The 19,548-nt window shown below is 43.5% G+C and overlaps 1 protein-coding gene and 1 non-coding gene across 4 annotated transcripts in view; one reads left to right on the top strand and one right to left on the bottom strand.

Annotated features, from left to right (window-relative positions):
• Dpp6 (dipeptidyl peptidase like 6) overlaps positions 1 to 19,548 on the bottom strand; it is a 749,167-nt gene that overhangs the window by 242,167 nt on the left and 487,452 nt on the right. For all 3 annotated transcript variants that reach the window (XM_055612951.1, XM_055612949.1, XM_055612950.1), the window contains exon 4: positions 2,387 to 2,481. In XM_055612951.1, the coding sequence (XP_055468926.1) occupies positions 2,387 to 2,481 (95 nt within the window). The remainder of the gene's footprint in view (positions 1 to 2,386; positions 2,482 to 19,548) is intronic.
• On the top strand, positions 16,540 to 16,648 carry LOC129681124 (U6 spliceosomal RNA). Its single transcript, XR_008720781.1, has one exon. It is a non-coding gene; the product is annotated as a U6 spliceosomal RNA (small nuclear RNA).

The following is a 19,548-nucleotide window of genomic DNA, read 5'->3' on the forward strand; positions in this document are numbered from 1 at the left end:
AGATAACCTAAGACCCCTGCACAGATGTAACCCATGGCAGTTCAGTATCCAAGTGGGTTCCATTGTAATAGGAACAGGGACTGTCTCTCACATGAACTGATTGGCTTGCTCTTTAATTACCTCCCCCTGAGGGGGAAGCAGCATTACCAGGCCACAGAAGAAGACAATGCAGCCACTCCTGATGAGACCTAATTAACTAGGATCAAAAGGAAGGAAAAGAAGACCTCCCCTATCAGTGGACTTGGGGAGGGGCATGCATGCAGAGAGTGGAGGAAGGGAGGGATTGGGACAGGAGGAGGGAGGGAACCACAGGGGGGATACAAAGTGAATAAAGTGTAATTAATAAAGAATTTAAAAAAAAGATAAAAAAAGAATGGATAACCTATTTGTCAATAAAAGAGGCTACAGTTAGGCTATCCCTACAGAGTTGGTGAAGCTGTTTGGGAGGATTTTGGACTTTCTGGGAGGTGGGGCCTGACTATCTGAGATTGGCCTTGAGGATTAGAGGCAGCTTCCTGATCCACTGAGCTGTGAATAAGCAGCAGATGTGAGAAGATCCACTTACACGGCCTCCTGTTGCTATGACTAACTCAAACCATCAACCCAAATAAACTGCCCTCCCTTTAGTTGCTTCTTGCCAGGGTTTTAATTACCGCAGTAAGAGTAACAGAGAAGAGCAGAATGTGCCTTTTCCATGCTTCCTGTTTCCTTGATCTCAACCTGCTGCACCTTCCTAGGAAGACACAGGGTATACAGGTACCTTTCTCTGGGTCTCACAACAGTCCCCCACCCCCAACACACACACACACACACACACACTCACACACCGTGGTCCAAGCTGGAAGGAGAAGTTATTTTTAACTTGGAAATGAAGAAACAAGAGCCTAAACACTTGAAGCAACTAGGCAACTGAGAAGAAAGTAAACCCAAATTGTGCATCTGAATTACAGTGCAGGCCACTAAGTGACATTTATTCTGTCTTTTTAAAAAATCTGTTTCTGGAAGCATTTGAATGTGGCTTTGAGTGAAAAATTATCCATTGATGAGATTGCCCATTTCAGTGTCCAGTAAATGTTTGTAAGTTAGTGCATTTGTGATATTTCAGGGCAATAAAGATTGTGGTAATGGAATAAGACAGTTAATGTGTTAGATGAAACTTTTTCTGTACCTAGGTGGATTCTGAAATTGTCTCACTATTTCTCTAAGAAAACCTCAGTTAAACACGACCTGTTGAAAACTGCTGATTTTAAAGATTTACTTATTTTTATTTTATGTATACAGGTGTTTTGCCTATATATATGTCTGTATACCGCATATGTGCTTGAGGAGGCCGGAAAAGGGCATTGGATTCCCAGGGAGTGGAGTTATAAACAGTTGTAAACCACCATGTGGGTGCTGGAAAAGGGACTGTTCCGGCTCTTCTGAACTGTACATATCCTTCCTGCTCAGACAAAACCCCAACTGAGCTATAAGTATGTGTGCCTTTGGCAGCAGGCAGGGAGTTTTCTCCTCCTGATAAACATGTTAAAACATTTCTGTAACTTTAGTATTTGAAGTAGGCCAAGTCAGATGAATTCTTAATAATTCTACCCGAAATGACCTTTTAGTGCAGAAAGGTGGGCCCATCCCTTCTAGTCCTCTATGGAGGAGATGATTTGATTCAACCCCAAGACAATTCCAGGATTGGCACCCTCACTAGGCAGGGCCAGGTCACATAAAAAGCAGGATGAATCTATGTTAAAGACATAGTATCCTTACAGCAGAAAAAAAAAAAAGAAGTCAATTCTCTTTTGATGATTTCTGGTAGTAAACCTCAGTCAGTGTGACTAATAATCTTCACACACAAATCCAAAGCAAATTCTTCCGACTGAAAACGTAATACTTTCAGATTGGCTCAGTACTTATTTTAAACCATAAAAAACAAAACAAAACAAAAAAACCTATTATACCCAGTACTCTCTATCTCGACATAGCCACGATGCCTAAGACAATATCCCATGAGCAGGCAAGAGATTTTTCTCTTAAATAAGATTGAGCAAGTTCTCTTCAAGTATTATTATTCTGTGGGTTTTATTTCGATTGTTCTATAAAAGTGTGAAAGCCTTTGGACTTTATCTTTCAGTTATACTTGATACGCAACACTTGCTTCCACCACCTGTGGAAGACTTTTTAGGACCCCCAAAGAAAGCAGGCTTTCAACTATATTAAGTTAGTATGCTTTCAATTTCCCATTATCTTTAGTTGCTCAGCCAGTGGTATTACAAGTTAATGCTTCTCCTCCGCTCGACTGAAAGTTGAAACCTAAAGTCATTTTATGCTTTATTGACTTGAAGGAGGGAAAAAAAATTACTCTGAAATTATCCTGGTCATTAGACAGAGTACTTACAATTTTTTTGCCTTCTATTAACACCGTGGAATTATTTGTTTCAACGTTCCGCAGTATGACGTTCCCTTTCCGTTCTCTATAGATGAATTCTTTATCTGCAAGAGGGAAATAGAAAAGAAACATGAGCCTTCCAGAAACCCGCCTTAGTGTTTGATGGACACGTGTGGAATGAATTGTGTAGTTCATCTGGGAGAGAGACCCTTTGAACACAGTGCCTACTTCCTGCTCCGGCAGTGTGGCTGCCAGGGATGGGCATCTCTGCGCCATCTCTGCTCCACACACACAGAGTTTGAGGATATGGAGGACTTCTTGGGTAGAGCATATGGAGTGGAAACACCAAGCGGATGGAATCTGCTACAACAGAGGAGGAAGACACTGACAACCTCCTGAATCTGAAATCACCTGTGGCCACACCCTGAAAGCCTGTTTTCCTTTTGCCTATAAGCTCCTGCTGTAACTCCAGAAGAGCTACCCCGTTTCCTGCCATAGACATCTTTTTGAATCTATCATTGGCTGGCATGACTCTGATTTTTTCCAATGCCAATTATTCCCTTAGAAAATTAATAATTATGGGCTAGGGAGATGGCTCAGTGGGTAAATGCTTGCTTTGAAAGTATGAGGTCCTGAGTTTGGTCCTGAGCTCCTACTTAAATATGGAGGTGCCTGTGTCTAATCCTGGCAAAGAAGGATTGGGTGCCACTTGGGTGGCAAAGAAGGTGGATTCCTGGGGCTCACTGGCTAGCCAGACTATTCAGTGAGCTCCAGACTAGTGTGAGACCTAGTCTCAAATAACAGGGTAGACAACACCCTCAGATCTCTGCTGTGTAGGTCTGTACCTACACTTCCCCTCTCCCCCGTAACAAACTACATACTAAATAGTGTACAGGTGTTTGCAAATCTGTGATTGCAGAGGGAATGCAGGGCAGTGTCTGAAGGATGGGACTGTTGGGGAGAAAGGCAGGGCACAGCATAGAGAGGGCGAATGGACACCGTTCTGAGTGAAGGTGGCAGTACTGAGCCGACTGAATGGGAAAGGCATTTTACATCAAATGGTTGGCTGAAAAGCACCACACAGACTGGACTCATTTGAAAAGGAAGTTATTAGAAATCAAGAATGTAAATAATATGGAGAGAACGAAAGTTTCCCCAAAGCAAATTGTCATAGCCTGCTTGGTTCTAATGCCATCCCCTGAATGCATTATGTAGATTAGACTTGAGAGCTTGGGGATGAGGGTACAGACAGATGTGTGGGTGGCACTGTTTCCCTTTGTTGTCCTGACAATACTTCTCAATACATGCCAGGCAATTCCTATTTTCCTCTTTGGAGCAGACAAAGCATGATAGTGTTATCTGCTGGCATCCTTGCAGTGGGGTAAAGTCTTCTGTGATAAATTTCAAAGCTTCCACCTAGAAAGGCCCTCAGGAGTTTGCATATCGGTTCTATATGAACCCTGCAAAAAGGGGTCACCATTTAATTTGACACAAATCCATCTCCATTCATTTTCTAGCTTTCACAATGAGTGGATTTAAAAAAAATGATTCATTTTATATTTTATATGTATGCGAGGGAACCTCCAGAGTTCAGAAGGGGGGTATCAGAGCCCCTGAAGATGGAGTTCCAGGTTGTAAGCTATCTAATATGGGAGCTGGGAACTGAACTCAGGTCCTCTGAAAGAGCAGCAAGCGCCCTTGACCACTGAGCCATCTCTCAGGCACCCAAATGGATGAATGTGTCGCAACAGTGCACAGGTGTATGCGGATCTGTCAGGAGTCAGTCACATCTACATTGGAAGAGAGAACAGTGCCTGAGACACTGGTGAGAGTCTTTAACAATGACGTTTAACCATGTCCACCCCGGTGCAGGCTTTGTTCTAAAAACCTCCATCCCTGTAGGGAAGCCATTTCCATACCTGCTCAATAAACCTGTCTGATAAATTAAAACAACAACAATAATAGCAACCACAACCTCCCCCCAGACTGCCAAAAGACACAAACAAGCAAAAGACCCAAGAGAAGAAGGTGAATGATCTGGAAATCTGGAAAAAAGAGAGGAGGAGGGCCTGGAGAGATGGCTCAGAGGTTAAGAACACTGGCTGTTCTTCCAAACATCCTGAGTTCAATTCCTAGCAATCACATGGTAGCTCACCACCATCTATAACAAGATCTGATGCCCTTTTTTTTTTTTACTATATAAATAACAAACAAATAAATCTTTAAAAAAAAAGAAAGGAGGAGGAATGGGGGTCACAAGAGGGAAACTGGGGCAAATATGATAAAAGTACATTGTATCCGTGTGTGAAAAGTCACAGTGAAATCCATTATTATGTATAATTGATGCTAAAAACAGAATGAGAATAATTATCTCTTGTAATGTTTTCTGAAACATTTTTGATTTTTCCTGTCAACAAATGAGGCTTTGGTTTGCATGGAAGGACTTGTTTGTAGTATGAGGCAAACGTTGAATTCATCTATTTATACCTGTATCTGTCCCAGGAAATTCTGAGATCATCACTCTCTGGGATAAGTCCTGTGATCCCAATGTTTCATCAGCAACCTTTGCACCCTGGGGCCTGACGTGGTGTTTTTGTGGGAGTACTGACCCATCCTGTGGGGCACTACACTGTGCCTTATAAAGGAAAACTTAAAAAAAAATCTGTGTATGCTTTATGTGTGTGCGTGATGTGCAGAGGTGCATGTGTATGTTCAGGTATGTGAGTTCAGGCATGCATGCGCCACATCGTGGGTATGGAGGATGGAAAACAACCTGCAGTGTGGGTCTCCACCTTCCACCTTGGCTGAGACAGGGTCGCTGTTATCCCCTGCAGTGACACCATGCTAGGCTGGCCTTTACCTGCAGGGTTTAGGGTGTGGCTTTCCACTCCACCCCATCACCTGTGTGTCTGTCTCTCTGTCATTGTCACCTTGTGATGGCTTCTGCAGACTTCCAGAAAGTCTTGGGTCAAATTGTGTGAAGCCTGGAACTTGGTTTTGCTTTTCCCCTGTTGTGTTGTCCAGTCTACACCCGCTTTTCTGAAAATGTTTAAATTAACCACACTGAAAAAAGTACTTAGAATGGGGACACTATTGCAATGACTATACAGTTCATCTTGAGGACTGCTGCTGTCAAGGCAATTCTGGTCCTTTTTCTTTCTCTTTTACTTTAGCATTTTAAAATATCTTCTTATTGATGTATAATCACTATATATAATGATGGGTTTACTAAAGACAATTTCCTTCAATTATATGTCATGTCCTTTGACCAGGGATGCAACTAGAGATCATTATATTGAGCGATATATAAGTGGGATTGAGAGAGACACATGCCATGTGGTTTCTCTCATCTGTGGAGTCTAGAGTACATGCAGACACGCCAAGCTTTTTACATTAATATGCGTCATGATGACATGGCACTGGGGAAGGAGGGATATTAGTGTCCTAGTTACTTTTCTGTTGCTGTGGTAATCACTATTAGCAAGCGCAATTTGAGGAGGAAAGGATTCATTACATCTTACAGCTTGTAGTCCACTGTGAAGGAGGCTCAGGAAAAAAATCTTCCGGGCAAAAACCTGAAGGTCTATAAAAACCCAGGCCTTGGGCACCTCAGCAGATGCTGGTCTCTTCCACACCACATACACTAATAACAAGGGACTCTTCCAGTGGCATTCCCCACCAGGACTTTATGCCTCTGCCCTGGCTCTGACCTTTGAGTGGCCAGCATCCTGGTTGACGTGGCTGTGACTAGCTGGCCTCCAGTGTTCTCAAGAGCAACTGCTGCAGAACCAACGTTCTTTTCTGACCAGTGAATGTGAATGTGGATGTCAACACTGATGGGGTGGCTGGCTGTTCATTGGGATGTGAGATTTGCAACCCATTGGCGTCACCTCTTCCCATTGTTGGTGAGTAAACTCTGCCTCTGAATACCATACTTAGAGCTAGATTACAATCTTGCAGATTCATTTGCTTTGGGCTGTTTCCTCTTCTCTGAGGTATGATGTGAAGAATAAACTGTGAATTTGAGACAGACACCCGACTGTCCGCCTGTTTGGGTAAGTCTTGTTCAAGCCAACCATGAGTTTTCTCTCCATGGCTTAACTTCTGCCTTCTCCTGCCCACTGATGACACTTTTATAAACAATAGCAACTTCTGTTGGAAATGGTTTTCTTTTAAGGTAAGCTCAAAACCACACAATATTGTTGCTCTGTCAGAGCTGGGGGTCAGCTCATTCCAGACAAAGGGCCATGGAGGACACTGTGAGTCAAGCATGCTTGGGTCTGAAGTGGAAGAGGAGCAACCTCCCTTCCAGAAGCAGCTTCTCAGTGGGCTCAAACAATACATGACAATTTTGTGACACAGTGGACTTTACAAAAGACCACGACCTTTTAAATCTTTCCTTCCCTTTAACAAAAAAGGATCTTTTCAGCAGAAGTTATCTTGACCAAATTCTTGAGTCTCAATTCACTCACAGTCCCTCCTAGTCTTGCCAGAGATCCTTTTCTCGCTTACATTCCTGCTGCTCCTGAGTACTACCATACCTCTCCGGCCTCTGCGCTTCCGCACTCGGCAGCCTCCGCTTGCCTTATGAGGTGAGCACATCCTGGACTCAGCATGAAGGTCACTTCCAGAGTGAGGTGCTCCTGATTCTGCCTGCAGACTCAGTCCCTCTCTGCTCTCAGCATACACAGCACTCATCTACCTCACACACCCAGCTTGCCAAAGCTGGGTGCGTTCAGCTCTGCTCCTCACAAGCTGTTATCAAAGAGGCCACGCTTACTGCTTTTCTAACACCTGGAAGAGGGACAGCTGTGAACCGGCTGAAACTGCACAATGACAAGTTAATACAGTTATCAGACAGATTCATCAAATATCAGCCTTCCCTGAGAAACCACCTGCAGAGCCACCATGGGGAGTAGAGGCCCCTGGGCAAAAAGGTGTGCCAGAGGCAGAGTTAGGCAAAATAGCGGCGGATGTAGTAGGTTTCCAGATCATACGTTTGTGCCTCTTCATCAGATGTTGCCAGTTTCTCATCCCTATAATTATAATGTGGAGAAATGTCATACAGGGATGGGCAGATGACGCCATTCAGAACAAGGAAATGATGTCACACAAGGAATTGCATGACTCCATGGACAGGGAGATGATGTCATATAGAGAGGCGCATTTGATGCCATGGGAGAGGATGTGACGTATAGAAAAGAATATGAAGTCACACAGGAACAGGGAGATGATGTCACACAGAGAAAAGAATATTACATCACACAGGGACAGGAGGATGATGTTACACAAGGAAGTACATTTAATACCACAGTGACAAAGAGATAAAGAGAAGACATCCTCACAGAAGTTCCAAGGACAAGAGTCTAAGAGACTCCCATCAAAAGCTTAGTTATTGTTAGTGTGTTAGTTATTGTCATGTGCCAATGTCCCACATTCTGTATGTAAATGGTACCCTTACTCTCATCAGTCTGTGTACAATACAATTCTCTAGTGTTCAGATAATTAGTGAACTAGAGATGGATGAGCTGGGTATCCCCAGAAAGAGGGTGCTTACTCCTCATTTAACTTCTTCAAACTGACATGTGAAGATATCCAACAGCTATAACAAAATAACCTTTGAACCTTCCAAAACGTACATTCCAGTCATTTACTCAGAACAGAATCTGCCAGCCGACTTGAAAGGTTACTAGCTTTGCCTGAAACTCATGCATTAAAAAGAAATCATGAGTATGGTTGAGCTAAATCCATACGGCACCAAACTAAATATTTATGTTAAGGGGGATAGAGAGATGGCTCAGTGATTAAGAGCATGCAAAGCCCTTACAGGGGACTAGAGATTGGTTACCAGCACGCAGGTTGGTGACTTACAATCACCTGTAATCCAGCCCCAGGGTATCTGATGCCCTCTTCTGGCCTCCTGGGACACCTGCACTCCTGTGTGTGTGTGTGTGTGTGTGTGTGTGTGTGTGTGTGTGTGTGTTTTATTAAAAACAATAAAAACAAGTCTTTATGTACTTATGTTTATACCATAGACAAATGCTGCTCTCAACCTTAATCAGAGAAGCTTCCTCTTGTAGAGAACAGTGGTGCTTAGAATAAATAAATTTAATGTTCATTCCTAAGCATGGCATTTATACAGCTCCCTCTAAAGCTCAGAAAGCACTATAAAAGAAAAAGTAGAAAGAATATAAGAGCTCAGAGACAGGGCAAAGAGAAGTAAAATGCTGTCTTCAGGACTGACAGCCACTCATTGCAAACAAGAGATCAAGTAGCTATGGTTGCCTGTGCTGGGCCTGCTTAAGACTGGACCTGTCAATCATGGATCAGGGAAGGGCTGAACTATTTGCATATGATGGATTCTGGGGACTGGATGGTAGTTGACTTCCATTTCAGTGTAACAAATGGTGAATTCACCAGGCTCCAAAACGGAGACCAAACAGATGGTCCTGGTTAAAGTCAGGCATCACAAAACAAAATAAGAAGACAAAAATGTAGGAAAGGCAGTTGTAGGGAGGAAAGTCTGTGTGTGTCATGGATGGGAGAAACATGAGTGAGGTGGAGAGGGGTGAGAGCAAACATGTCCACAAATAAAATTGTCACAAATAAATTTAGTACATAAACTGTAATTTATACACACAGCAAGATATCACATTTATCACAAGAACAAAAGGTTTTAAAAAGCTAACTAAAACCCCATCAAATGATGAAACTTTAAACAATGTTACAACATCCTCTGGGGCTGGAGATTTTGTAACAATGTTGCTGCCTTTGTTTTTATTCCCAGATGGGAACTGTGCACATGTGTTTGGTTTAAACCCACAAGGAATCTGTAGGTTGCAACAGATTTTGATTTATGTAACTTGTATACGATTAACCGAATGCCTCTCTCAACCATTTCTACTAGTTTTGAAGAACTGTGAGTAGAAGCAGGTTGGCTACATAGGTTATTTCCTGATTGCCACTCATATTTCCACAGTTTCTGATACTCATGTATCCTCTGACAGTAGAGATCAGTAAGATGGCAATAATATTGATTGGCCACACACAGCACCCACACTACAGGCTTAGAGATGTCCTTCCAATGTATCCAGACTCTTCAAATGACCAACTCCAGGTTCCTGACAGGGCCAACTTCAAAGACCAACTTTAAAAGGCTCCTTGTCAACGGATAGGCTTGATAACAACCACTGTAAAGGGCTCCAGCTCAGCATCATCAGCTGTCACACATCTGCAAACTCAGCAAGAGAACGTAGCCCACTGGTCACCAGTGCTGGGGGTCACTAAAGCCCACCATAGCCCTCAAAATCTGCTGAATGAGAGGGAGACTCAAACACATCTCCTTTTTCTACATGAGCCATGTGCTCAGTAACTAAGATACAGGCAGGGAGAGGCTCCAGTGGTTGAATCAGGCTTATTATTGAAGCGGGGAGGCTGATGGGTACAAAATATACCCTAGTGTGTCAGCAATGACTGCAAATGACCCAAGGGACAGTCCAATCACCCGTAAAGTGCCACTCAAGGATGACCATCACAGGGAAATGCAGCATAAGCTCTGAAGAGTAAGACCTCCAGACACAGAGGCCTAATACAAAAAGGTTAGTGAACCCAGTTACTAGAAGTTACAGGACACACACAGGACTGAGCACACAGACATATATCGGAGTCTGCGAAGCAGCAGGGCAAATGATGTGGTTTCTTCAATAAATACTGATGTTTTTGTGACGAGCAGATATGGAAACACCAAGAGATTACTTGATGCTTCGAAGAAGCTTTCATACTTAATATTTTTACTAATTGTTGAGACCTGCTTTCAAGGTGAAGGAGAAGCTGCAGCACATGGGGAGGAAATCAAGAGACTCAGTCATCTGTTACTGTGATCAGTCCATCGATGATGCGTTGAGAATGAGCGAGAACATTTGCATATGGCCTGAGGCTCCAGTGATAGACAGCAGGGATCACAGTGTTTTTGGAAGATGCGACTGTGTTCTTTTTCTTCAGGAAGAGCTTCTTAGGATGCACGTGCTTCAGTATTCAGAGATGAGTGGGAATGATGCTGGGATCTACATTCAAATACTTCACAAAACATACTGACAAAGGACACTGCTTGGGATAAAGGCCCACATGCCACTGGTTCTAGTCATGAGGTCACATAGCCATGTTGCTAGGTACAGGCACACATTGAACTGTCCTTTAGCCTTCTCTTCGTTAAGTTTCAGCATATTTATTTAATTAGTTGGTTTGGGGGGCCATAAGTGCACCACAACACACCTGTAGAGGTCAAAGAACAACTTGTGGGGGGTCTGATGTTTACTTCCACCATCGAGGTGCTGACGCTCAAACTCAAACTGTCAGCCTTGGCAGCAAGTGTCTTTATCCCACTGAGCCATTTCCCAGGCTTCTTTTTCCTTTTTTAGTAAGCTCTTTTTATTACAAAGTTAAAAAGGAAATGCTGGGCTTGGTGGTCCAAAGCCTGTAATCTCTGCTACTTGGGAAGCTGAGGCAGGAAAATTACAAGTTCAAGCCCAACAACTTAGTGAGATCCTGTCTCAAAATAAAGAGGAAAAAAAAAAGATTGGGTTTATACCTTAGTAACAGAGCACTGACCTAGTACATATAAGGTCCTGAGTTCAATCCCCAGTACTGTCTCCACCCCTCTCCCCACTCCACCCGGAAGAAAGAAGAGGAAGAGGAAGAGAAAATAAAATGGGATAGACTCTGGGTTCTGGGAATGTTACAGCAGGAGGTGGACAAGAGTTGAGCTGCATGTAGCTCTGAGGCTATGAAGACACCATGAGATTGGCAGAACACAGAAGTGAGTGGAGGTGCTGGGCAGCCAGCCCTGGTGTCGGAACAGGCTGTGGGGGGATGTCCACAAGGAAGGAGAATGGCTGCTGTACCTCACAAACCCGAGGTTTGGGATATGGATATGCTTCAAGAGCTGACATTTATAAGCTCTGAAGTGGAGCTATAAGGCATATGTTATGTATTCTGTCCTGGAGGAGACACAGGTTTCTAAAGCACTTTAAAAGACCACCTTTGCCTTTTTTCTTTTAGCTGCTTTTCCTCCTCCTCCCCCTCCTTTTCCTCCTCATTCTCCTTTCTTGTTCTCCTACCTTCTCCTCCTCCTCCTCTCCCTTTTCCCCCTCCTTGTTCTGGAGTTCACATCACCAAAGTGTCTGAGGGTGGCAATACTGGCTTATAAGGCCAATTTTCCTTCAGTCCCCAAAGCATGGCTCAAATCAAGATCCTTGACATCCAAGTACCTACTCTCTGTGCCTGCAAGAGGAACCTGACCAGGAAGGTTCAGCAGCCAGGCCTCGAGAGAGAGGCTGAGGCCTGAGCCTCACCATCTGTACAGGAGACCAGGCGTTCAGGTGCTCCCTCCAGTTCTAGGGCTCCCAGATCCTAATACTGTGTTGGAACATCCCGCATGGAAGTCCATACTGTCTGTGACTCTATGGGGTCTAGAATGAACAGAATGAACCAGGAGGATGAGCCATGTTTACCACGCTTACCTAGGTAAGGTTGTGGTCAGGGACTGTGCCCTCCAAGTCCAGGGCATCTGCAGTCACCTGCCTCTGGCAACCTCCACTCCTGCGAGTGTAGAGCCTGTACCATCTCTGATGAAATGCGGGCTGTCGATGTGTGGGAGTGACCGGTTATGGTTCTGTGGGCTTCCCAAATCCCATTATTGCAACCTGGGTAATTGTGTGATAAAAAGCCAACGGTTCCTAGCAACAACGAAAGGCTCTATGGAACACAGTAAGATTTTTATCAAGAAAAGCTAGTGAGGAGAAGAGACCGCTGATGGCTGGAACACTTTATCTCGGGATCTGTACATTGAGCATCCAAGTCAGGCCCCACCACAGACTGACTCTGTCTCAACAAGGCAGTGAAAGTCTCAGCGGAGTCCTTAGAGGTATGCTGTTTCTCTGTCCTCATCTCAGACTTGCTCCCTGGAGCCCTTGTTGTGGGAAAAACTAGAGCATTAAGCCCTTTGGGTGATCTTGGAAGCAGACTAAATAACATTAAAGATATTTGGAAAAGCTATGGTGAATCATGTTACTCTATGTTCACCTAAAAATTGCTTATTGTACGTGTATGTGCATACATACACGCAGTTTAATGTTAAGCATAGCAGAAATATCACTTTTGATGACACTGGAAACATTGCCTGGCTGATGCGGCATGGGTCTTTAGCCAGAGAACTTTCTGGAGCTGTTAAGGAGATCCCGAATTCTGCAGTCCGTAGGGTTTAGCGTGGACAGCCGCCACACCCATGACATCATAGATGGTGTCAGCAGCAGTGCAGTGGAATGGCCAGCTAGTTACGAAGCTACGAGAGAAAATATTTCAATGAAAGGTCATCTGGCTGGGAAAATAGGATAGAGAGTAAAAGAGGAAGTAGAGAGGGTGTGGAGAGGGAAACAAAGGGGGGATCGGATCTGGGGGGAGTGGGGAGGGGAGGTTTGAGGGCCTGTAGAGAAAAGGGAAACTGAAGGCGGGGTGAGAGGAACTGGAGACCCGTGACAGGGTGGGCTACAAGGAGGTTACAGGGATGTCCACAGATGTGCAGAAATAAAGATAGAGCCTGGAAATAACCAACCAATGCCTGGCCCAACCTGACACCCATCCCGTGGAAGAGAGCCAATCTCTGACATGATTAATGATGCTCTGCCGTGTTTACAGAGAGAAGTTTAACTTGACCATTGTCTGAAGACCTCCCCCCACCCGACCCCCATGGTCCCATGGCAGCTGCTTGAATCAGATGCTGAGACTCACAGACAAGAATCAGGTAGAGCTTGGGGAGTCCTGTTGAAGAGTGGGAGGGAAAGAAAGAAGGACCTGGAAGGCACAAGAACACTGCAAGGAAACCAACAGAATCAACTAACCCAGACTGTAACCTAGGGGGCTTACAGAGACAGAAGCACCAACCAAAGGGCTTAATCTAGGTCCACTACCCATATGTAACTGATGGGCATTTTGATCTTCATGTGGGTTCCCTAGTAAGTTGAATAGGTTCTGTCTATGGCATGGACTCTGTTCCTTGCTTTCCAACACTGTGCCTTAGCCAGGGTGCCTTGCCTGGCCTCAGTGGATGAGGAGGAGCTTAGCCCTGATGTGACTTGATGTGCTGGGGGTGGGTTAGAGGGGGTAGCTCCCCTTTCCTGAAGACAAGGGGAGGAGAAACAGGGTGAAGAGGGTAGAAGGAAGGGACCAGGAGGAAAGGAGGGAGGGGGCTATGATTGTGACATAAAGTAAATATATAAATTAAAAATAAATTTAAAAAATGAAAAAGCAGATTAAATAATGTAGGAATTTGTCAACTGCCAAAAAAAATCATCTGGCAAAAAATTTAAAAGGATAGCTAGAACATAGATTCTACCTCCCGATTTAATATGAGAAAAAAAATCTGACAGACTAATTTATATTATCTTGCTTAAACCTCACTGTATGTAATTTGCTGTTCTCTGGAGCTATACACACTCTCGTAAACAGTCTGGATCATTTGAAAGCCCTTTTCAGATCCAGAGTCAGAAGAATTTGGCTGGAATCTTACTACTGCAAATGTCTTAAGGGTCAGGTCACCTTAACAAATAATGAAGTATTTTCTGGAAAGACAGCTGCAGTGGAGTTGAGATCGGCCCGTGAGGACCTCTGTAAAGAGAGGGGCAGGTGTCGGGTAGGGCTGAGAGGCTCTACACTTGAACACAAGCCTTTAACCACACATCCCTCCATAGTGTGATTTATGAGGGCAGACAGTTTTGGGAGAGCTCGGGGTGGGAACTGTGAAGGAGCTTGTCATGGCACAACTTGTTCGCTAAAGATACAAATCCCACATGCAAGAGGCAGAAGCTGGCATCTCTGCGGGAGGCCGGAGATTCCGGCTCAGAACACAGCAGCTAAGGCACCGGGGTGGAAAACCGAGAGACTGAGCATTAGCGGCTTTCACACAGCAGAAGGAAGGAGGCGGGCTCCTGTGGAGGAATACTTCTCTCCCCCTGCTCTGCTCATTTGTGTCTGTCAGACCTCAAAGTGCCTGAAGCATGGCGGGCCAAGTGGGCTGTGCCCTCCAGGGAGGATTGGCAGGTGTCACACATGAGACTCAGCCTGAGATGGGTCTCTCCTGTGTGTGTGGCTTGCCTATCAGATCATCTGAAGGGCTTTTGGGGTCTGCGTCTCTTCCTCACAGGCTGCTATCTGCCCACCTCTTCTGAGGAAGGAGTGGTGCTGGAGAGCTGAGGTAGACTCGCTCTTGCCCTGGGGCTCTAGGGCTGACCACAGCATCCTTCGCTCCGGCTTTGACCTGGTCAGGATCTGCTGGTTACTGATGTCTACTCAGTTAAGAGCAAGCATCAACCAGTCGGAATGATGACAGTGATGGGGCCAGGACCCTCAGCTCTGTGGGACCTGCTTCCCAGTAGTCAATGGTCTGTGTAATCATGGCAAGTGAAGAATCCTGGCATTTGTTTTGCATTCGGCGGCAGAACAAATGTTGGAATAGATTCCTACTCTGAAAATTCCCACAGATTCTAGCAACTGTGTAACCTCAGCAAAGTCACGGACTTTTCTGTTTATAGCTTAGCCTGAAAAGCATGGTCTGATTAATAACATCTAATTTAAAAGGATGAGACCCATGCATACTGGGCTTCCACTCTTAGGTGCTGTGAAGTTTTGTCTAGATTGTTCATGTGACAGGATTTGGAATTAATTAGAAAGGCACACTTCCGAGTGTGTCTCTGACACTGTTCTCAGAGAGGTTTAATGGAGATGGGAAGACCCCTCAATGTGGGCAGCACCATCTCATGGGCTGGGGTCGCAGACTGAGTGGAAAGGAGAGAGTGAGCAGAGCACCAGCATCCGACTCGGCTTCCTGACTGCAGATGAGATGTGGCCTGCCTGTCATCTGCTCACTGCTGCTGCCTGTGCTAGGCACAGTGCTGAGTGCTGCCCTGCTCACGTGTGCAGCAGGTCCCCAGGGCTCTCCCTGTTTCCAGAAAATGTTTGAACACATCTGCCTCAGCTCTGCAATTTCAACTTACCACATCGGGTCTTCCCTGGGGAATTCCTACACACTAGACCCTCCTGGCAAAGGGAAGGAAGCGAAAGAGGACCCGATTACATCCAGCCTTCCCTAACACTGTGGTGTTTCTGATACCTGCCCCAATCACACCATTAGCTTTTGATAGATCTACATGTAGCAAACACAACAGGTGCTCCTAATGAAGTTGAACCTAGAAAATGTCAGCGCTCACCAAGAACCACCCCCATTTCTTTTGCCAGAGAGGATGAGTTCTCTCTCTTCCTGTCATTTTCTCTCTCTTCCTGTCACATCTGATTTCTGTTCTAAAGTGTGTGATGTGAAGTTTCCTTTGTGGGGCAGAGTGGTCGGGCACTTTGGATCTGCTACTGTTTGGGTGTGGTGGATGTTGGATGCCTGGTCTCCAGATAATTCTAATTGGACTGTAGGGCCTCTCACCCAGTCAGTGGAACAAGTCATTGCTGGTTCATAATTTGATGGCAAATATAATAGGAGGTGAGGCTTAGATCACGTGAAGGGGTGAATGGGGGAAATCACCGAGTAAGACAACTTGTTTTCTCTCTCTTTTTCTAATCCCCCCCTTCCCCTTCTATCTGTCCCTCCCTCTGTGTTCAAGTCACCATGAGGTGAACAGCTCTTTTTCTTATCCTGGACCCCCAAACTTTAGAGCTGAATAACTGTGGATTGAACTTCTGAAAGCACAAATCTAACACACATTTCTCCTGAGTTATTTCTTTCAGGCATTGGACAAATAGCAAGGAGCTGCCTGAGGGTGCAACATTGCTCACCTCACTGACTTCTCCATCAAAGATATTTCTCCAAGATCATGGGAATGTAAATGAGTGCCAAGCCACACCTTTCCCCTTGCAATTCTGTTTTCTCCACCACTGAATACTCAAGGCTTTAACCTGTGTGTCATGTCAGGGCTATCAAATGTGAAGAGAAATCTTAGATCTGTTGGTGATACTACCAAGAAAACAGATGATGAATTTTCATTGTTGACTTGACTGAGTATAGACTCACCATGGAAATCCACCTCTGGGTGCATCTAGGAGGGGATGATCTACCCTCAATGTGGCAATCAAAGTTAAACAAGGATTTAGAAAACACACCCAAAGTGCTTGCTTTGGCAGCACAAATACTAAAATTGGAATGATACAGAGAAGATTAGCATGGCCATATTTTTAAAATACAATCAAAGAGAGAAAGAAATGAATAAAACTTTTGAAGCCCTAAAAAAGGAAATAGAAGCAATAAAGAAAGCACAATTTGAAGAAAACCTAGGGAAAAGAGCAGGAACTACAGATACAAGTATCACCAACAGAATATAAGAGATGGAAAAGAAAATCTCAGGTGTAGAAGACACAATTGAAGAAATCAATATGCCAGTCAAAGAAAATATTAAATATAAAAAGTTTGTAGCACAAAACATCTAAGAAATATGGGACAATATGAAAAGACCAAACTTAAGAATAATAGGAATAGAAGGAGAACATTCCAACTTCCAAGGTCCAGAAAATATTTTCAACAGAATCATAGAAGAAAACTTCCCTAACCTAAAGAAAGAGATGCCTATAAACACACAAGAAGCCCATAGAATACCAAATAGATTGGAGCAGAAAAGAAAATACTTCCTTCACATAATAATCAAAACACTAAATATACAGAACAAGGAAAGAATATTAAAAGCTGTAAGGGAAAAAGGCCAAGTCACATATAAAGGCAAACCTGAAATACACCTGACTTCTCACCAGAAACTCTAAAAGCCACAAGGGTTGAAAAGATATCTTACACACACTAAGACAACGGAGATGTCAGCCCCAACTACTATACCTAGCAAAACTTTCAATCTCCATAGATGGAGAAAACAAGATGACAAAAACCAATCTAAACAACACCTATCCACAAATCCAGCCCTACAGAAGATACTAGAAAAAAATTCAACCCAAGGAGGCTAATTATACCCTGAAAATATAGGAAATAAACAACCCAACAACAGCAAAACCAAAAAAGGGGAAGTGTGCGCGCGCACACACACACACACACACACACACACATACACACACTATCACCACCAACATCAAAATAATAGGAATTAACAACCACTAGTCATTAATATCTCTAAACATCAATGGCCTCAACTCTGCAATAAAAAGACATGGGCTAACAGAATAGATGTGTAAATAGGACCATCATTCTGTTAATACAAGAAACACACCTCAGCAACAATGATATACACTACCTCAGAATAAAGGGCTGAAAAAGGTTTTCCAAACAAATGGACATAAGAAGCAAGCTGAAGTATCTATTCTAATATCTAATAAAATAGATTTTCAACCAAAATTAATCAAAAGAGATGGGGAAGGGCAGCTCATACTCATCAAAGGAAAAATTGACCAAGATGATGTCTCAATTCTGAACACATATATCCCAAGTGCAAATTCACCCACATTCACAAAATAAAAAAAAAAATTACAAAAGCTTAAATCATACATTGAACCCCAAACACTAATAGTAGGAGATTTCAACACTCCTTTCTCACCAGTGGACAGATCATTGAGACAGAATCTAAACAGAGAAATAATGAAACTAACCAATGTTATGAATCAATTGGGCCTAACAGATATCTACAGAACATTCCATTCAAACACAAAAGAATATGCCTTCTTCTCAGCACCACATGGAACCTTCTCCAAAACTGACCACATACTCAGACATAAAGCAAGCCTCCACAAATACAAGAAAATCAAAATAACACCTTGTAGTCTATCAGAGCACCATGGATTAAAGCTAGACTTCAACAACAACAGAAATAAAAGAATGCCTACAAACTCATGAAAACTGAACAATTCTCTACTTAATGACCACTGGGTCAGGAAGAAATTAAAGAAAGAAATTAAAAACTTTCAGAATTCAATGAAAATGAAGGTACAACATACAGAAACTCATGGGGTACAATGAAAGCAATGCTAAGAAGCAAGTTCATAGCACTATGTGCCTTCATAAAAAAATTGGTGAGAGCTCATGCTAGCAACTTAACAGGACATCTGAAAGCTCTAGAAAAAGGAAGTTAACACACTTAAGAGGAGTCTACAGCAGGGAATAATCAAACTCAGGACTGAAATCAATAACCTAGAAAGACCTACAAGATATGATAAACATAATGAAATCTACACACCTAAAGAAGATAATCAAGTAAGTGGACATGGGTGAAGATGATCAATCCTCATTTAGAAAGACAAATGGGATGTGCATTGAATGTATGACAGGAGTCTACCGCAAAAGGCATCTGAAAGACTCTACCTAGCAGTGTTTCAGAGAAGACACTAAGACTCATAACCAAACCATGGCAGAGTGCAGGGAATCATATGAAAGTAGGGGAGTTAGTATGATATGGAAAGGATAGGAGCTCTACAAGTACCAAATATATCTGGGCACAGGGCCTTTTCTGAGACTGACACTCAACCAAGGACCATTTATAGATATAACATAGAACTTCTGCTGGGATGTGGCCCGTGGTAGCTCAGTAACCAAGTAGTTTTCCAAAGCAAGGGGAACAAGGACTATTTCTAACAGGATCTCAAGGGCAGGGTCTTCCCCCCCCCCCATCCAGGGGAAGAGCAGTCCTGTTAGGCCACAGAGGAGGACTTTGCAGCCAGCCTTGAAGATACCTGATAAAACAGGGTCAAATGAAAGGGGAGGAGGTCCTCCCCTATCAGTGGACTTGGAAAGGGGCAGGGAGGAGACCAGGGAGGGAGTTGGGGAGGGGGAGGGAATGAGGGAGCGGGATACAGCTGGGACACAGAGTTAACAAATTGTAACTAAAAATAAAAATTAAAAAAAAAGAAGAATACAAAGAATCAACAAAATCAGGAGCTGGTTCTTTGAGAAAATGAACAAGATATACAAATCCTTAGCAAACTAACTAAAAGACAGAGGGAGAGTATCTAAACTAATAAAATCAGAAATAAAAAGGAGGATATAGAAACAGACACCAAGGAATTCCAAAGAATTATTAGATCTTACTTTAAAAGCCTGTATTCCACAAAATTAGAAAATCTAAATGAAATGGATGATTTTCTTGATAGATACCATTTATCAACATTAAATCAAGATCAGGTAAACA

This window comes from Psammomys obesus, unplaced genomic scaffold (assembly GCF_907164565.1).
Source record: "Psammomys obesus unplaced genomic scaffold, mPsaObe1.curated_primary_1811, whole genome shotgun sequence".
Lineage (NCBI taxonomy): Eukaryota > Metazoa > Chordata > Mammalia > Rodentia > Muridae > Psammomys > Psammomys obesus.